At 43.4% G+C, this 18,280-nt stretch overlaps 1 protein-coding gene and 1 non-coding gene across 2 annotated transcripts; both read left to right on the plus strand.

The window, feature by feature from the left end:
- The first annotated feature begins 64 nt into the window (after positions 1 to 64).
- PTCD3 (pentatricopeptide repeat domain 3) lies at positions 65 to 18,215 on the plus strand. Its single transcript, XM_068189002.1, has 24 exons — positions 65 to 195; positions 2,474 to 2,523; positions 3,188 to 3,227; positions 4,239 to 4,284; positions 4,983 to 5,051; positions 5,494 to 5,598; positions 5,981 to 6,104; positions 6,753 to 6,871; positions 7,265 to 7,338; positions 7,655 to 7,742; positions 7,837 to 7,897; positions 8,169 to 8,251; positions 8,910 to 9,054; positions 9,668 to 9,718; positions 10,591 to 10,674; positions 11,607 to 11,635; positions 11,909 to 12,012; positions 12,717 to 12,795; positions 12,889 to 12,979; positions 13,638 to 13,723; positions 14,760 to 14,908; positions 15,757 to 15,798; positions 16,684 to 16,842; positions 17,534 to 18,215. The coding sequence occupies exons 1-24, from the start codon at positions 104 to 106 to the stop codon at positions 17,604 to 17,606; spliced, it is 2,043 nt and encodes a 680-aa protein (XP_068045103.1). The 5' UTR covers positions 65 to 103; the 3' UTR covers positions 17,607 to 18,215.
- LOC137473508 (small nucleolar RNA SNORD94) lies at positions 7,960 to 8,101 on the plus strand. The gene has a single exon (XR_010998859.1). It is a non-coding gene; the product is annotated as a small nucleolar RNA SNORD94 (small nucleolar RNA).
- Positions 18,216 to 18,280: the final 65 nt, after the last annotated feature.

Below are 18,280 nucleotides of genomic sequence, written 5' to 3' on the forward strand. Positions count from 1 at the left end.
CCGGGCGGTACCACCGCCGCGGAGGGGCGGTAGCAGCATCCCCCCCCCCTCCGCTGGAGGAGTGGTGCCGTCCGCCCTCCCAGAGGCCAGCGCGCGGGGCGCCATGGCGGCGCGGCGGGTCGCGGGCGGCTGCTGGCAGCGGGCGCTGTGGCTGGGCCGGCGGTGCCGCCTCCCGGGAGGGCGGGAGAGCTACCGGTGAGGGTCCGCCGGCAGGGAAGGGCCGGGTGGCGGCGGCGGCAGCGGCAGCGGGGAGGAATCGATGGACGGGCGGTGCTGGCTGTGTGGGGAGTGAGGCGGGAAAGGCTGCGCAGGCGCAGTGCGCGTGTGCGGTGGCTCGGCGTGGCGGGAGGGAGCTGCTCTTCTGCTGCTCTTCTGCGGCTCTTCTCGGCTTTTGAACGCCTTTCCCGGCGGTCTTCCCTGGTTTGGGGCGGCTCGGAGCCTCCCCGGGAGAGAGTTCGAGCGTGTAAGCCATTTCTGAGCTGAGTGTCACGTAAAGCTACGAAGGCTGAGGAAGCTGGGGCTGTTGAGCCTGGAGAAGGGAATTTTGCATATAGGCCTCATAACTGCCGTCCAGTATCTGAAGGGGGCCTGCCGAGAGGCCAGAGTGGGACCTTTCGCCAGGAATTGTAGTGGTAGGAGTGTAATAAACGCCAATCACTTGGTTTTTAAAATTTATAAAGGTTTAATAAAAATAAAATGGAAAAAAAATTAATACAAGTATAGTAATGAAGATTAAACAATTAGAGTTAGGACAATTAAAGAGACAATAACAGCAAAAAGTTACAGCCCGGGCTGGGTACCTCTCTCTGGACAAAAGTGAGCCAGGAGAAGGACCCCATAAAAGAGAATTCCCTCCTTAAGAGGGGTAACCTGTTGCATACACAAAGCACTTCATGAATATGCATATTTTTTATTTAAAACAAGAAATTCGTCCGGTACTTGTTGAGGAATTCCTGTTTATCCCAGGCGCCTTGAAGTCTAAGTTGAGTTTGGAGAAGTCCGTTTTTTTGTTGATAAGGAAAGCCATAAATTCCTTTCCTCTGGAAGATTTAGGGGTTTCTGTAATTGTTATCTCTGTGTGAAGAATTTCTTGATTATCTTCTCCTTCTCTTGAGCAAAAATACCATGCACACATATTTTCTATTTTAACTACTAAAGCTTAATTTCAATTACAAAACTACATTTACTATATTATTAAAATGTTACTACAGCATAACTTTCCAACCTAGCATAATACATATAGTAAATATTTGCGTAGAGCCATATAATATGCATTTTTCACAGGAGTAACAAGGAATAATGAGTGCAGATCGGAAAAGGAGAAGTTTAGATATTGGGAAGGAATTTTTTATTGTAGGAGCGGTGATACATTGTCACAGATTGCTCAGCGAAGTTGTGGATGCCCCGGCCCTGTCAGTGTAGGGCAGATTGGATGGGGCTTGGAGCAACCCGGTCTAGTGGAAGGTGTCCCAGCCCATGGCAGCAGAGGTGGAACAAGATCTTAAAGGTCCCTTCCAACACTTTAACATTCCATGGTTCTGTGCCCTGGTTTTGTTTAGGGTTTGTCTCAAATGAAGAGGTCTCACTTTACTGGGTAATCGCTGCTCCTTTTTGGGATGGCAGAATCATGCTTAATCAGTTCATGAGACTTCCCAGGAGCAGCTGGAATTGTGCAGTGCCACGGTAAAGCACAGAGCTGTGACTGCACCTTAACAGCCTCTCCCTCAGGGTCAAGGTCAGCGTGGAGGCACTGCAGGCCAGAGTTACAGTCAAGCTTTACTGTTAGGTTTCTTCATGAGCAAAACGAGTACAAGTATTTTAACATAGGCCTTAGTTTGTGTTAAAAGCAGTAACATGTGAGCAAGACTTGAAGCAGTGAGCACAAAGCAGCTGCTTTGTGGTACTCAGCAAAGTGAGTCCATGTGTGCTGCAGCTGTGGTGTTGTCAGGAGCTTCTGCACCTCTGTAGGGACATCTGGGCATCTGCAGCTCACCAGGGCTGATTCACCTGCATCGTTACTCTGGGTTTTCTCCTTCTGTGAACGCTACTCATGTCTAAAGTTTTGGGGTTTGTTTCTTTTTAAGTGCTGTTTTCAATGTGGTCCTATCTCTAAAGCATAAAAAGGTCTTTTCTGATTTATGTCTGTGATTTTCTTTGTAAGGTGCCCTAGTTCATGAAAACTACTTTAAAAACATTATACCCCAATATCAAGTAACCACAGAATGTTTTGTAGTATAATTTTTCACATATAACCTCTTGTCTCTTGGAAATTGGGGCTTTAAGAGATGCATTAAATATGAGTTTTATGGTAATAATTTGGAGTTAGTAGCAGTGCAACATTGCCAGTTACTCCAATGCACTCCAGTTCCCTCTACTGTTTTAGTTAATTCTAACCTGTAGTATGGAATTTCACTATTCTGCTCTTGCTGTATTAATGTGACTGCCATAAATTCAAACCCCTGATTGTTTATAGGAGCTCTTCAAGTAGTCCTGCTCTTGGGAAGACTGTGGACAATTCACAAGGTAAGATGTCTTCATTACTGGTTCCTTGCATATGATTTTGATCTCCAGACAACACAGTGTGTCAGGAGATAAAGATGATGTAAACACCCTCTTTCCCCTCCTTGGATTTTCTCTCTCCCTGTCTTCATTGTGCATAAGTTTCCTGGATTAACTTGATTCCTTACCTCATCACCAGTCAGCTCCATGCTCCAAGAGCATGAACTGAGTTGTGCAGCTCCATGAGCCTATGTTAGACTGTGGTTTTAAAATTCTTGTTTTAGTACTTTCAGCTGGATCAGCTTAACTGATCAGTTCTTGTAGAATCATAGAATTGCTGGGATTGGAAAAGACCTCTGAGTTAGTGGAGTCCAGCTCGTAACCCAGCGCTGCCAAGGCACCTCTAAACCACGTCCCTAAGTGCCACATCAACGTGTCTTAAATCCCTCTAGCGATGGTGGCTCCATCACTCCCCTGTTCCAATGCTTGACAAGCCTTTCAGTCAAGAATTTTTTTCCTAATATCTGATCTAAACTTCACCTGGTGTAACTTGAGGCCGTTTGTACTTTGTCCTATCACTTGTTACTTGTGAGAAGGATTGACCCCACCTTGCTACAACTTATGGGGCCAAAATTTTCTTTGGGCATCTCTTTGTTTCTATTGACCATTTTAATATTGTTTCTCACAGTAACTCAAGAAGAAATTGTGCTCCCCCGAAGGAAAACATGGTGAGTGTTTACTTTTGGAATCTTCACTTGGAAAAAAAATAAGTGTTAGACAGCTAAATGTAGTCTGTCCACCAAAGCTGAAAAAGGAAGTTGAGGTTCCTGTATTCCTTGATGAAATGTCCCACTAGGAATTTTCCTGCTGATTTGGAGCTCTGAATATTCTAGATTGTTACTCTCTCTGCAGATTATGTACACTGCATTCCTGACATTGCTTTTAAAAGCACTTACAACAGCTGCATTTTTAAGTATGGATCTATTTCTTTGTAAAAGATCACATTTGCTAAAGAGCTGTAAAACCAAGTTCATTTGGCTGTCTGCATGTGAATGTGTTTCTTCAGCAAAATAAAACTTGATCATTGATAACTGATTGAATAAATCCTGCTTAAAAACAACACAACTGAGTAAAATCTATTTTGTTGGGAGCACTTAAGATGGTATTGCATGACTGTACAGCAGAAATTAAGTTTATGGTCAAATGGTGTCAGCATGTAAAGCTAAAGTAAGGCCACCTTCACCTAAACACTTTCACTGGCCTTTCCTTATTTGCTTGAAACAACCAAAGTCTTAAGGTTGCACAGGCACAGGAATCCTGAGATACCTGGTTTTGGTGTGGTTTATTTGTTCTTATAAAGACATGTCTTGTAGAGCAACTTAATATATTTATCCCTTGGAGATGCTCTAGGAGCAGCATTCCAAGGAATTTTTTTGTGTCCCTTCCCTATGATCTTTCTTTGATAATGTATTATAAGGGCAGGGGTAATAGCTGTAAACACATGTGCTCTTCTGGTTTTCCTCAAAATCTTTTTTTTCCTGGGGTTAAGAATTGAGGCCATTTTTGCATTTTCTCTTTTTTTTTGTGAGAAGTGCTGTTTTCTTAGTGCAGCAAAAGCATTATTTCCTAGAACTGAAAATCCTTGTGGGTTAGGATAATCTGTGCTTGTTCTCCAAACAATGTAATGCACAGCATTCAAAGTCTGCAGCTGAGTATTAATCAAACTCCTTTGTGCTTAGGGATAAGCTCGCGGTGCTCCAGACCTTGGCTTCTACTGTGAACAGGGTGAGTGGTTCTGTGGGCCGTGGGGGTGGGTCAGGGTGTCCATTTTGTGCAATACCCTTGTGCTCAGGAGGCCTTTCATTTCTGCTTTGTCCATAAATGAGAGATGAGAGTCTCACATCAGAGTTTTCCCTTTGGCTCAGGGTGTTTTGCTGTGTCCTTAAAGCCTCATTCATGTGCTAAGAGAGAGCTGCAGTGCATTGGTAAGGCTTTCACTAACATAGGGAACAAGTTCCTTCAGCTTGTTCAGAATGTCCTTCCCAATCTCAGTCCAGATAGGCTTTAAAAAGTGCAGTGAGTGTCTGCTCTTGCTGGGCAAAACCTGGAAATGCTGTGATTCTGTTCTTGAATCCCATCTATCTTGAATTCTGGGAATTGAATCCAAATTTGCCAAGTCCCATCAGCTTCCCAAGACTGTTACACTTGGAGTCCTACTTTTTAGGGCACTTACTGCTTGATCTATTATAGGAAAGGCCCTTTTTGTCACCATATTAGCCTGCAGGTGTGTGTGTAAAATGGAAATATTTTATAAACTATTTCCAAACAGCCTAAGCCTTCTTGAACAAGAGGAACTTCTGTAAAATGTGCATTGGTGATGGTTGTGACGGAAGAATTCATTGTGCCTTAAATTCCATGAGGCAGTGTGTTGTGGTAATGCACATAAATATAAACTTTTCATTGCTGGGCTCTTCTTTCTGCAGGATCCTACTGCTGCTCATTACATGTTCCAGGATGACCCTTTCCTGATGCCAAGAAATGCAGCTAATTCTGTAGGTATTTCCTTTCACTTCCTTCATAGCTTCCCTCCTGCATTTGTCTAGGATGTGAATACTCTTACCTAATTGAAGCCTGGTTTTGATTCCAAAAGAAAATGAGGTATCAGATTGCTTTCAGAATTTTCTCTTCTCTCTAAAATGAGATGTTTTTGACCTTGAGGTAGTAGTGCAGCATTGCAGATGTCTGAACTGTGTCCCTTGACTAAGTAACAAGGAAGTAGAATACAATGGCATTTAAAGAATGGAGATTCTTGTACTGGCATGAATCCCAGAATGTTTATCTGGAATGTTGTCCCTGTGATTCTAGTAAGTTGAAAATTATATGAGTTTAATTTGATCCCATCAGAATGTTCATTGTTAAAGAAAATGTTTCTTCTAATTGTCAGCCTTGTAATTTGTGTATTTCTCCATCTTGTTCTATCTCATTTCTATGCAGCGTCTGTATTCATTGTCAAAGGAGTCTGGGAGAAATGCTGCAAAATACATCATAAAGAACTTTCCTCAGTATTTTGACAAGACTTTTGCAGAGCCCAACGTACCAGTAAGCTTTTTGCTCTTTGTTTTCATTGTATTTGTGCTTTGTCACTGAAATCAACTGTCAGGCTGGTCCAAAACTAAGATAAAACTATAACTTTTAACTGATTTGCTGACAGTATGAATGCAGTACTGTGTTTCCATTATGTTTTTGTAGTGGGCATTTTTTCTTGGGAGTTCAGTATCATATCAGGTTCTTGAGATAAAAGTAAGAAAAGCAGTGGGTTTTAGGTGTTGCTTCCTGGCACAAAGTGAGGGATGAGGATGTATGTGGTCCCTCATCACCAAAAGGACTGCTGTTGTTAGGCTGCAAGCAGTGTATTGGGTAAAGAGTAAGGATATCTAGAGAAGGTTTGAACTTGAGACCAGCTTCCACTGTTTGCTTTTAGTGCCTGATGCCCGAGACTCTCACACCTCAGACAGAAGGAGTGAGTGAGGAAGCTCTGAGGGAGCGCATCCATCTCAGAATGCTGAAAGAGTCTGTGGACATCTTTGATCAGCTGCTGCAGGCAGGTATGTGGTCACCTGCCAGGTTCTGTGGTGGAGCTCTACTTAAATTGTGTCAGAAATACTTCAGTAGCTGGCACAGGCTATGGAGACAATTCTGTGACTCTGTTGCTTCTTTCACAACTGACTGTGGTCTGTTGAAGTGGTTCTCTAGAATTACTGGAGAATCTTAGCCACTGCTTGTCTGATATGTCACTTTGGTGATAAAGAGAACGACTGGCTTCTTGAAGAGGAAGCAGATTAAATACTTTTGTTGATTTTGAATGTTTATAGAAAGTGAAACATGCAAAGTGTTCTTCCCAGCAGGGTGTATCCTAGGAAGAGTTACGAAAAGCATGAGAAATTGCAGGTGCTGTGTTGGGCTTGTGCTGCTTCACAGTTCTGGCTGACAGCTGTCACTTCCTTCTACTTGATCAGGAAAACTCTACCATTTCAGTGGCCTCAGTAGAAAAACATACTTTAGTTCAGTGTTAAAATTTTCTGCTGTGATGACTGGGTTTGTGGCAGTACTGGTGTCACAGCAGGGTTAGGGACTTGCTTGAGAATGTCTTTGTGTTGGAAGAGAGCAAAGTGGTGTTCAGAGGTTTTCTATATGGCTGTAGAGCGGTGAGCTCTTTGCTTTCTCTGACTGTCGTAAATTCTCATTTTCTAAAGGTACCCCTGTGTCTCTGGAGACCACAAACAGCCTTTTAGATTTGTTATGCTTCTACGGAGATGGTGAACCTACTCCTGAAAAAGAGCAGGAAGAAAAAGAGGATTTGGAAGAACCAGGGGTATGGAAAACTTGTTGATCTCTATTTATTTCATACATAGTGGGAGTATATCAAAGTGACATCAAGATTTTTGTACTGTCAGCATGGGAGATGCCATGAGGTGGATCAGATGCAGTCAGCATTCCCAGGAGATACTTCTGTTATAAAAATCCATGACTGACCCAGTAGCAACAGTAGTTTGTGTAAAGCTGTTAATATGTTTAATAACATAAACATTATTCTCAATCCGTTTATCACTGCCTGACCGTTACGATAGAAATTATTCTAATATAACCCATTTAAAAACACCTTTAGTCCATACTGCTGAACTTCAGTTTTTTTAGCAAATCATGTCATTTGATGTTAAATCATAATTTAAATCTGAGAAACTTCTTTTTGCGGAAATCTCTCCAGGTGAATGCTTCGGAAAAGAAAGCTCCAAAGAGACAATTTCAAAGAGGTTCACAGTCATCTGCCCCCAGATGGAGGTATAGAAAATGTTGCCTATATTTCCATATTCCATGGGTTGTGCACTTGTATTGTCGTTATAGAACAGACTGCTAAGTCTTTTAGAAGCCCATACTCACAGATGTTACTTGTTAAATAAACCTGTGTTTGCTGGTCTTTTAAAGTGTTCATGGAAATCTGGTAGGTGATTGTAGAGTAGTTTCAAGTATCACAAGTGTGATATGTGAATGTCAGTCTTTGGGGGTACAGCCCTTATTTTTTTCTGCATGTTGAATCCTTCTCCTAAGAGTATCTTTTAATTGGTTCTTTTACATTTATCTTGTTCACTGGTTCTAGGGAGAACAACCATGCTGAAAGGATATTTAAGATAATGCCAGAGAGGAATGCACACTCCTATTGCACAATGATCCGTGGGATGGTGAAGGTAAAGTTATTCTTCAGTGCTGGGGGATTTTTGCAGCTTTTGAGATCTCACATAGTCAGAGGTTGTTTGTTTATTTTTGGTTTTGTTTTTGCAGCACGGGGCTTATTCTAAAGCTTATGACATGTACATAGACTTGCTGAATGAAAGGCACAAGGGTGAGTGTCTCCTGGCTGTACTTTGTAGAGAAAGCCCCTGTTGGGCACAGGAGTGTTTGTTCATGGCAGTGATGATTGGCGCAGGGGTACGGACCTCAGCTGGATCATGGGAGCTGAATGCAAACTGGGAATTCCAGCGCAGCTGGCGTGTGGCTGGCTCACTGGAAACAGGTTTGCATGAGACTTTGCCAGAAACTGAGCCATGTTAGAACAAACTGTTTCCTCTAGGCTATAAATTGTCATTTAAAATGGATTATCTTACATTTTCCAGCTGATGTGCACACTTTCAATGCACTGATCAGAGCAGTCCCATATCTAAAGGAGAGGTTTGTAGAAAGATGGGAATTAACCAAGGTAAGGAGCATAGAGCAAAAGGGGTGGGAAGGTGGTAAGAGTGTGGGCTCTTTTTACTAATAAGGGTCTGCCTTATTAGTAAAGTTTTGCAGTTGTTGGAAGTCCAAAATTAAGAACTTTGTCCCCAGACACTAATCTCTGCTGTAAATTAAGTACAGTAGTTTAAACAGAAAAGGTAACTATGGAGGAGTTGCAAATGTGAAAAATCCAACCTTGCCTTTGCAGAGTGTGCCTTGTGAGAACATACCTGATCCAGGAACTGCCTGGACAGAAAGCAGTAGGGGAAATTACTGCTGGAAGATAAAGTAAATTAAAAATTTTAGATAAAAACTCTTTGAATTTCAATTCATGGTGTTGTGACATAAATGGAATTTTGAGTTTTAATGACACATCAGGAAGGAAAAATATTATGTAACTATAAAAATTTTCCATTATGTTCTAGAGACAGTTTTCCAAGATTTATTTTGATGTAATGTAGCCTTGGGTTTTGGTCATTAAAAATTAGATAGTACTGATTAAATAATCAGTTAAAGCAGAGTTGTTCACTTGAAGGGGTTGAGAAGTCATAGATTGAGGAAATGTATGTATAAACCACCTGAAAGCTGAACTGTGATCCATAACATGTGAAGCACTAAGAATTTGGGAATTTTGTTTTAAGGACTTCCTGACTCACATGGCTCAACAGAAAGTGCAACCAACTCTGCTGACTTTTAATTCTGTACTGAAGAGTCTGAGAAGATGTGGTAGTGTGGGCAGAACTATGTCTTTATTTGTATTAAAGGAAATGAAAGCACTTGATATAGGTAAGAGAACCAGAGTATTTATTATATACAATGACTATGACATTCCAGTGCCACCTCCAGAACAGAACAGTTAATGTAGCAGTTCAGCACCACACAACATGGTGGTGATTCCCTGACTCCAGGGGAGATGTACTTCACAAGCCACCTAAGCCAGTTCAGGTCTACAGCTCTACATCTCTACAGAAAAAAAGCTTTTGATCTAGATGAATTATTTTTTTTCTTCCAGATAAGTATTGCAGAAACAGAGGATATCTGCAGAATTGATTTGATGTCCTGTGGGCTGTGCTTTGCCCCAGTAACATGCTTGTTGATAGACTAAAGGTTACATTCATGAGCAAAAGGGAAACTAGCTATGAGGTATTTTTGATTTTAATTTAGAGCAGGGAAGCTTGGCTGCTCCCCCACAGAAATAGGATGCTCCAGCTGGTCCAGGGTTGGATATCACCTCTCCCAGGCGTGTGTACGTGAGGTCTGGTCCAGCATTAGGCTGGGTGGGGAGAGAAACTAGAGTAAGTGTATGCATGCTGCCTGACTGGAGGAGCAGACTGAATTAGAGCAGTGGCCAAAGCTCAGCCAGGAATGTTGCAGTAACTGCAATGCTTTTGCTTTCCAGAGCCCAGCCTTGCATCCTATGATCATCTCCTCTCCGTGTATTACAAAGGCGGTACGTGCGCTGTCGGCTTGGCCATGAACGTGCCTCGTGTAGCGGCTGCTTTGATGCTTCTCACATGTGATGGGTGAAGGCAGCTCTCTTATGGATTGAAAGACAACCTTTAATGGGTGTGATCTTAGTGTTCCCTGTGCTGCCCAATTCTGCTTGGGTGAAAAAAAAATATAACCTTCTACAGGGAGCAAATGCTACTCAGTCACTGTGGAGGCTGGGTCTGACCACAGTGTGTGTGATTTCATATTGTGCCACTCACAGGGAGCTGGTTTTCCTGCAACAGTTCTGTGCAATAGAGGTGTCATGAAAAACAGTTGTGTTAGAAGGCAGGAACCCAACTGCTTAAGATCCCATGCCCACAGACTTTTGGCTATAGGAAGAGAATAGGCAAAGTAGCCATAACTGCAGTCCTTGCGTGTTAAGAAATGTAAAGTAATTGCTCTGGAATCTCTCTAGGTTTGGTTCTGGAGTTTGGGGGTTTGTTTAGTTTTGGTTTTGGTTTTCCCCCTTTTAAATGTTTGTGTATATATAAAGTATATTTATATAATATACTTTAAAAGTATATTATATAAAGTACTTGGCTTTTTCCTGTGTAACCTTCTAACAGACAAACTTCCAGGCCTGTTTGTTTCCTTGCTAGAAAGCACTTTTACCTTTCTGAATCTGCCCTGCTGATGTGGAAATCTGGCAATAGCAGGACAAATTTTAGAGCAAATAAAATTGCAGCTGGTGTGGAGCACCATGGGAACTACATTTGTTTAAAATTATGTTGTTTGTTCCCAGTTTCATATTATATTTGCAGACTGATGCTCTTCACAAGGAAGTGCTTGGCACAACTGAGATGTGATGTTTTTTGTCTCTTTGTCCTACAGTTGATGCTCAGTCATCAGACATTATCTCTGAGGTGTTAAATGAGGTTGAAAATCGAAGTTTCACTGCCCAGGACCCTGATGATGGTAAGGACTTCAAGCTTATGTGAAAAGGTCCCTGTGAAAGTCAGGTAGTTTTACTAGGCTAGAATAAATGCATGTAGCTTGCTTCTCTCAGTCCCTGCTGATACTTCTGGAGACAAATGGCAAATTCCAGTGTTGGGAATTGTGCTGTGCATTGCTGCGCTGGCTTCTGTATGGAAGTAGGTGTGTAGCTTGTGTGAATGAACATTTTAAGTCTGTGTGATAAAAAATCCTAGGGTTATTTACAAGAGCAGTTTAAGGAGGAACAGTTTGATGAAATGATGCACACCAGGTGAATGGCAGGTTTTTGTTGTAGGTTTGGTGTGAGTTTTCCTATTTTAGTTCTTCCTAATCCTGTTCAGAACATTTCATGAAATAAAGCTTCATGGGAAACTGGAGTGTAGGTCTTTAGAAGGGGAATATCCTGAACATCCCATGTGTTACTGGCCATTTCTGCCATTTTTATGTACACAGCTTTGCCCTGGGAAGTTCATAAGCCTTTCTGTAGGTTTGGAAGCAGATGCAGCTTCCATCTGAAGATGGGTTTGGCAAAGAAAGGTCTCTAGACAGCATGGTGTTAATGGAGTGTTGAAAGCCACTCTTCATCAGCTTTCTTTTTTGTCTTTGGAAGGATTCCTGGAAATAGTCAGAATGTTATACAACTCCTTCCTTTGCTTCTGTCCTGCTAGATGTGTTAAACTGTTTCTTTCTGTGCTCTGAGTTGTTGCTAGAAGTGTATAAAAATCCCCACCCAACTCATGCCACACCAAAGGCTACCAAGAAAGTGAGGAGATCTGCTATATAGTTGAACTGAGCTACAGATTGAATTTCTAATTGAACATACCTCATCCATCCTCTGGGAGGGTGGGTTAATGAGCTGGTTTATGTCTCCTTGGAAGCTTGAAGTTAAGAGACTTTTGTTTGCTCCCTTTCAGCCAGCTTTTTTACCACCGCCATGCAAGTGGTAAGTGCCTCTTCCTTGCCATCAGAATTCCTTTGAGCCCCTCCAGCTGTTGGAGAATTGCCTGTGAGTTTACATCCTGTCACAAGGTTTAGCTTTCAGTATCTCCCATTTTCATCTGTGCTCATCACCTCCTCCTGGCTGCCATAATTCTGCAGTCTTTGCTTGACTCCTCCCTAATTGGTAATTTGCATGCCTGTGACACGGGCATGTACCTCTGTGACTCTTGTGAGTCACATTTGGTAACAGCTTGCAAATCTGACTGGTTTGTTGCAGTGCTGTGATCTTAAGGATATCAAGCTTGCCTATCAGTTAAATAAAGCCCTGGAGAAGGGAGACAACTGGAAATTCTTGGATGTGGATCGGTCAAACGGCTATTGGTGAGTGAAGTGGAGGTTGTATTCAGCATCTTGTGTGTTGTCAGCTTCAATACAAACTAGGATTCAGACACTGAGTACCAGCTGATTATTGTGTGTCCAGTTTGGGAATTAGATCCTTCATAAGAGCAGTGATTGCTGAGGATTTATTCTCAGTTTGTGGCCTTTGAACTGAAATCCAGTGTCTTGGAGGATCAGTTTATCTCAACACCCATCCAAAACTAGAACAACCAGTTGCGGGTTCTACCGTTCTGTTGTGTACCCTGCATGGCAGCTTTGGAGGCAACACCAAAACAGCATAACTTCTTTGTGTAGGGATGTTTTCCTAGACAGTGCACTGGATCAAGGACTCAGGCCTGTATTGTGAACTTGCACAAGTAACAAGGTTAATTTAGTTCAGTTCTTATATCCAAAAGCTGCATTTGAGACAGATTCAGTTCCTTAAAACTGGCATCAGGCAGGAAGATTGCTTTGTTAATATATTTTAAAACAGAGTGGTCTAATTAGTTCTGCCAATAATCTAGTGTCAGCATTAAGCTGTCTTACGAAACACTGCTGCTTTTCTGATTGCATGGAGTGTGGCAGTCAGCAAAATGTCCTTGATCTGCAATACAAATCTGATCAGCACACCGTTGTTTGCTGGTACTTCTATTGTTTACTTGATCTAACCATCACTGAATTAGGATGGTTTTTTTTTTTCTCTCTAGGTCGAAATTCTTTTCATTGTTGTGCATGATGGAACAAATTGAGGTGGTGTTGAAGTGGTACAAAGAAATGTCATTTTCGGTAAGTGTATATACCAGGGTAAGAGCTGCAGAACTTTTCCACGGAGAAATGGAGCAGTCACAGGTGACTGAAATTATTCTCTTCCTTCATCAGCTCTTCTATCCAACTCCTAAAAATATACTAGATCTCCTTCAAGCACTGGATGCAGCCAACCAGTTGGAAGTGATCCCTTCAGTCTGGGAAGGTCAGTGATGGCCACATAGCTTCATAGGCAGTTTGTCTGACAAATGCCAGGAGCAGTGCAAAGTTGGAGCTAATTTGGAAACTTCCCATTGCTTGGAGTAGCCATGATAAGGCTTGCCTGTGTTACTGAATCACCTGGACCCTCTGCAGATCCTTGCTTAATATTTAATCTAGCCCCCCAAAAATAAAAAGAATACGAGTCACTCCTTAATCCTCAGCAGATGGTGGTGGAGGGTTCTGGCTATGGGGGGTTGCAGGCCTCACTGTCCAGCAGCAGTTCAGGTCCATGTTCCCCCTGAGGACTGGTGTTTGATATTGCAGACAGTGCTCTGTGTGTTGTTGCCTCCCTGTTCTGTGACAGGATCATCACCACCACCAGGCTGGTCAGTGCAGGGGACATTGAAGGCCATTATCAAGGGGAGTAGTTGGGCTGTCACCCAGAAATCTTGAGATCAGCAGGGAAGGGAAGAAGGAATCAGATCAGTTCATGTATTTGGTGCACAGGATCTGATATAATGAGGGGAAGGTAAGGGAACTAAATGTTACCTGCTCAGTCACAGAGAATGGTTCTGCCTTGGTAAACTGTGCTGACCATATTGCCAGGAATTGGGAACAGGGGTACTGGTCACACCTACCAACTACTGCCTCTCTCTAAACAGATTTGAAACAGCTGGGGTTTAGCAGGAGACAAGACTTGTTGGAAGAGTTCTTGTCTTTGATGAGCAGGGACCAGCACCCCAGTGAGGTAAGGAAGCTGGTAACACCCACAAACAGCTGAGCCCCCACACAGCTGCTTACTCAGGGCAGAGTTCCAGTTCAGTTACCATTTCCTATCAAAGGCAGGTGTTCAGCCATGCCTAGGAAAGCCAGGCTCCTGGAAAGCTCATGTGTAACAGTTACTTGGGAAGTCAAACACCGTCACTCCAAATGAATCCCCCATTCCTTCTTTCCCCAGCTTTATCTCCTGAGCATGACATCCTGTGGTCTGAAATATCCTTTGGGCATTTAGGGTCAGCTGTCCCGGAGGTGTCCCCTCCCAACTCCTTGTTGTACCAACACCTTGTGCACCCCCAGCCCACTCCCTGCTGGGGGAGCCTTGATGCTCTTTAAGCACTGCCCAGCAATAACAAAAATGTCCCTGTGTTATCAACATACCTCCCATCTTAAATACAAAACACAGCCCCATCGTAAGAAAGAAGAAACTGAAGAAATTTCACTCTATCCCAGCCAAAATCAGCACAGAAGCTCAGTAGAGAGTAGTGGTGTTTCCCCAGACTGCAGGTAAATGCTGTATCCCTGGTCAGTCCTAGAGATCCAGTTCTAGTGCATCTGCCACTGCAGACTTCCAGATCCATGTGAGCTTATCCAGGCCTGCTAACCCTTTGGATTGTCTTCAACCTATAAAGAAACCTCAGATTAACAGAGCAGGATCCCTTCTCACCAGGGTTTGGAGAAGTAATGCAGCCCAACCAGCCATGTGCTCTGGGGAAGCACATGGCAGAACTGAGGGATTTTTGCCAAGGATTTCATTGCAGTAGTTGCTTTCTCAAGCTGAAGGGTGTTGAAGGCGAATACAGCTGTGCCTGCAGAGCCACCTTGGACCTTGCCTAGTGGGGACAGCTGTCCTGACAGAAGTGACAGATTTGTCTCCCGGCGTAACGACTGTTAATTCACAAATTTAAATCACACACAGAGCAAACCTATAGGAGCTGCAGGAGAAATTGCACTGAAAAGCTTCTGTTAATTTCAGAGGTTTTGTTCATAGCACAATGTTTTCACAGATTCAGCTGGCATTTGCCAAGTGTGCTGAAGAAATCAAAGCTGTCCATGAGTCTGCTGGGCTGGGGCAGGTCCCGCTGGAGTGGACAGGGAGTGCTCTGGGCCATGTCGTGGTGCTGTTTTCCAGGGCTGGGAGAACCCAGGATGCCTGGTAAGTGTGGGCTCTGGGCTTGCTGACACTGCAACTCAAGGCTTAGTCACAGACAGCAAAAGCTAATGACCTATGCCTTGGAATGCCAGTGCAGACAAAGGGAGGGGATAAAGCCTGCAGGGAATGTGATGGGTTTTTTTCTTTGTTATTGTTCCTTCTTGACACCAAGTTACAGTTGTCTTGTCTTAAAAATGGTTTAGAAACTAAAGTACCGTCTGGTGTAGAGCTTTGTACGGCTGCTTATGGCAAGGTGTGGTCTGACAATCACTTCCCTGAGCACTGCTGAGTGCCCACAACTTGCCGTTTTTGATTTTTAAAACTCTTTGGAATTCAAACTGATAAAGAGATTAATTTGTTTAATTACATTTTTAATTAGCAGCAGCCCTAATTAAAACTCTAAATAGACTATTTTTAGAACTCTAATAACTAGAATTTACTGTCCTACATGCTCTAAACTTGAAGTACAGGTTAAAATATCTAGCCTCTGATTTAAGGTTCTGAGCAATTTTCTGTTAAATACAGATGTTCATTGTACAGTGATTCATTTGAAACAAAGACGTAGCAAGAAAGGAGTCTCTTAAAGTACTAAAAATAACTAGTATTTTAAAGGGCAATTGCCACCAGCTACACTTACCATTTTCTGCAGTTTAAGATACTCTGTGTTAAACTAATCAGTGAGGTTAGCTGGTACAGATTGCATTTGCAAGGATACAGCCTGAGATCCATGGGGAAGATTGTTTCATGAATTTGAGCTTACCTGTGTTTCAGTGGAGGCTCATCCAAGAGGTTGAATATTTGTCTGTTCCTGTTATGTGTGTTTTTAAAATTATTTGTTTTCTTTTGAATAGGAACATGATGGAGCATTTCCAGAAAATCAATAGGATTCCCACGTACGTATTTTTAGGTTCTTCAGTTACTGAATCTCCCCTTTGGCTAAGATCCTGAATTTCTGTTGTGGGATGAAGGAATAGTTTGGGATGGAAGGGGCTTTTAAAGGTCAGGTAGTCCAACCTCCAGTTGTAACTGATAGTAGTGGTCCATTTATTTCCAGAACATGAATGTGTCTGTCCCTGTGAGCATGGCTGTTTGTTTATCCAGTGGAAATGATTCCAAGAGCTTTCTGTCTTGGAATACATGTTTCAAACGTGTTGAAAGTGCAAAGTGGGAGGGAATGAAGTGGTTGATGATTGAAGCTCTGGGCCATGGAGAGCAATGCCACTGATGAACTCAGCTGTGCAAATTAGTCTGAGCAGGACTCACAAACATCTGGTTTCCCCAGAAATATTCCTGGATGCTGTTAACCAAGCACAGGTGTTTCAGAGGTGCCTGGATTTCTGAAGACAAGTTTATCAAGTCAAATGCTAAACCTTAGGTGGTTCCCTGTTAAGCTACACCAGCTTGCTTATCTCAGGATTCTGGAGGAGGGTGCTATTTGAAGTAGAACACAACTTGTAAGGAATAGTAATGGGTTTTGTTTAGGTGTGGGGTTTTTTTAAATAAAGTTGGAGCTTGCCCCAGTGAACATTATGAAGGGTGTGTGATACCAAAGGCTACACACCTAGTGGCACTCTGTGCCTGCTCTCTTCTGCTAGGACAGAAGTTCCCAAACTTACCACAAAGCATTCCCTCGGTACCAGAGGTGAAGTTCCTGGCAGGAGCAGAGATGAACTGGTTGATCTGAAAACGTCACCTTCTCTCCCTCTCTAAAGCATGGGCTATAAATTAATGGGCACCTCTCCTGTGACCCTGAGAACAGTGACCATTTGCCTTTGCAGTGACAAGGTGATGGGCGAGTTCTTGAACTGTGCTAAGCAAACCAATTGCCCAGATGAGGCAATTAAGATGGTAAAGCTGGCAGCATCCCTTGGGCTTCCTTCATCTCAAAGGCTGAAAAGCAGAACGGAGGAGGAATTTGAACTCTCTGAAATACAGAAGTAAGTTGGAATGTTTCATGTTACTGCTGAAGGGGTACAGGGTCTTTGAGGGGCAATGCCTTTGGAAAGGCTTCTCTGACAAGGGAGCAGACAACTGGCTTCAGAATGATGTGCTGGTGTGGACATCAGGATTGAAATGGCCCCTCGGTTTTTGGTTCCATGCTGTATCCATCCCACCTAGGAGGGAAGGGACTTTTCCATGGTGGGGTTAGCCTTATCCACTGCTCAGTCCTGCTATCCCCTTCCTTTCCCAGAGTCTTTTCCTAGCTGGGTCTGGCTGCCTGAAGACACTGCTGCAGCCCAGTAAAAGCAGGGGGGTGGTACAGGATGGCCCTGCATGTGGCTGCCAGGTTCTGAGGCTTGTGGTCACCTTTCACTGCACTGCTGTAGCCAAGCCCAGATGATCCTCAGATGGTGATCAGGGCTTGAGGGACCACAGTTTGGAGCCAGATGTGCTCCAAGGGAATGAATACAAGCCCAGCACCCCTGACAGCTGGCTCAGCACCTGGATGGGAGCTGAAGGAGTTGGCTTTTCCAAGAGGCTGTGCTCCACCAAATGCACTTGTCCTTTGAGGACAGTAGGCATTAGACAGCCCATAATGTTCTCTGTGTTTGCCTTGTGTTTCGGGATCTCTCTTTTCAAGCAGAAGTCACAACAGGTGACTGATGACTGATCTGTTTGACATCACAGGAAGGCACTGGAGAGTATCAAGTGGGATGGTGACAGCAGCGATAGTGACAGTAGTGACAGCGACCGTGAGTAGCTGTCCCTCTTCCCTTCCTCTTGGGAAAACTGGGAGCAACTGTTGCCATGATACCAGGAGGCTTTGGAAGGAGTGGAATTAGTGAAGGAATGGCTTCTGGGAGGTGCTGCAGCACTGATGAGTGCTCAGAGTGTTCTGATACGGGACCTGCTTGGCAAGACACCGTCCTCATGTGCCAGCTGGAAGCTGTTAAATCTTCTTGGTAATGTGGGACACAGCATGGGCTACCCCAGGTCTCTTCCCCGGCCCCCCTGCAAGAACTGGCTCCTGATAAACAGCATCACTGAGGGTGGAGGTCTGCAGGGAGAGGGGTGCTCTGCACCCTGGAGGCTGCTCAAGCAGGCACAAGACTTCCACAGCTTCAGCAAGACTTCTTGTGGGCCTCCTGTCACTCGACCCTGCACCAAATGTAACTCCTTTCCATCTGACTTTGCTGAACTACTTAAATACCGAGTTTACTCTGTATATAAACACTGAAGTAATGCAGTACTCAGCACCTGTGGTGTTACTCCTCATCCTTTTGGTGTTTTGGGACAGGTGTTGGAGTGTAGATGTTAAATTACACTTTGTACAGCTGGAGACTGTCTCTAATAAATGGCTGACATCAAAGCTGGGTGTATTCTGATAATCCTTGAGCAAAAACTGTGGTTGAACCAAAGTTTACCTTTCTGGTA

This window comes from Anomalospiza imberbis, chromosome 4 (genome assembly GCF_031753505.1).
Source record: "Anomalospiza imberbis isolate Cuckoo-Finch-1a 21T00152 chromosome 4, ASM3175350v1, whole genome shotgun sequence".
NCBI classification, from domain to species: Eukaryota; Metazoa; Chordata; class Aves; order Passeriformes; family Viduidae; genus Anomalospiza; species Anomalospiza imberbis.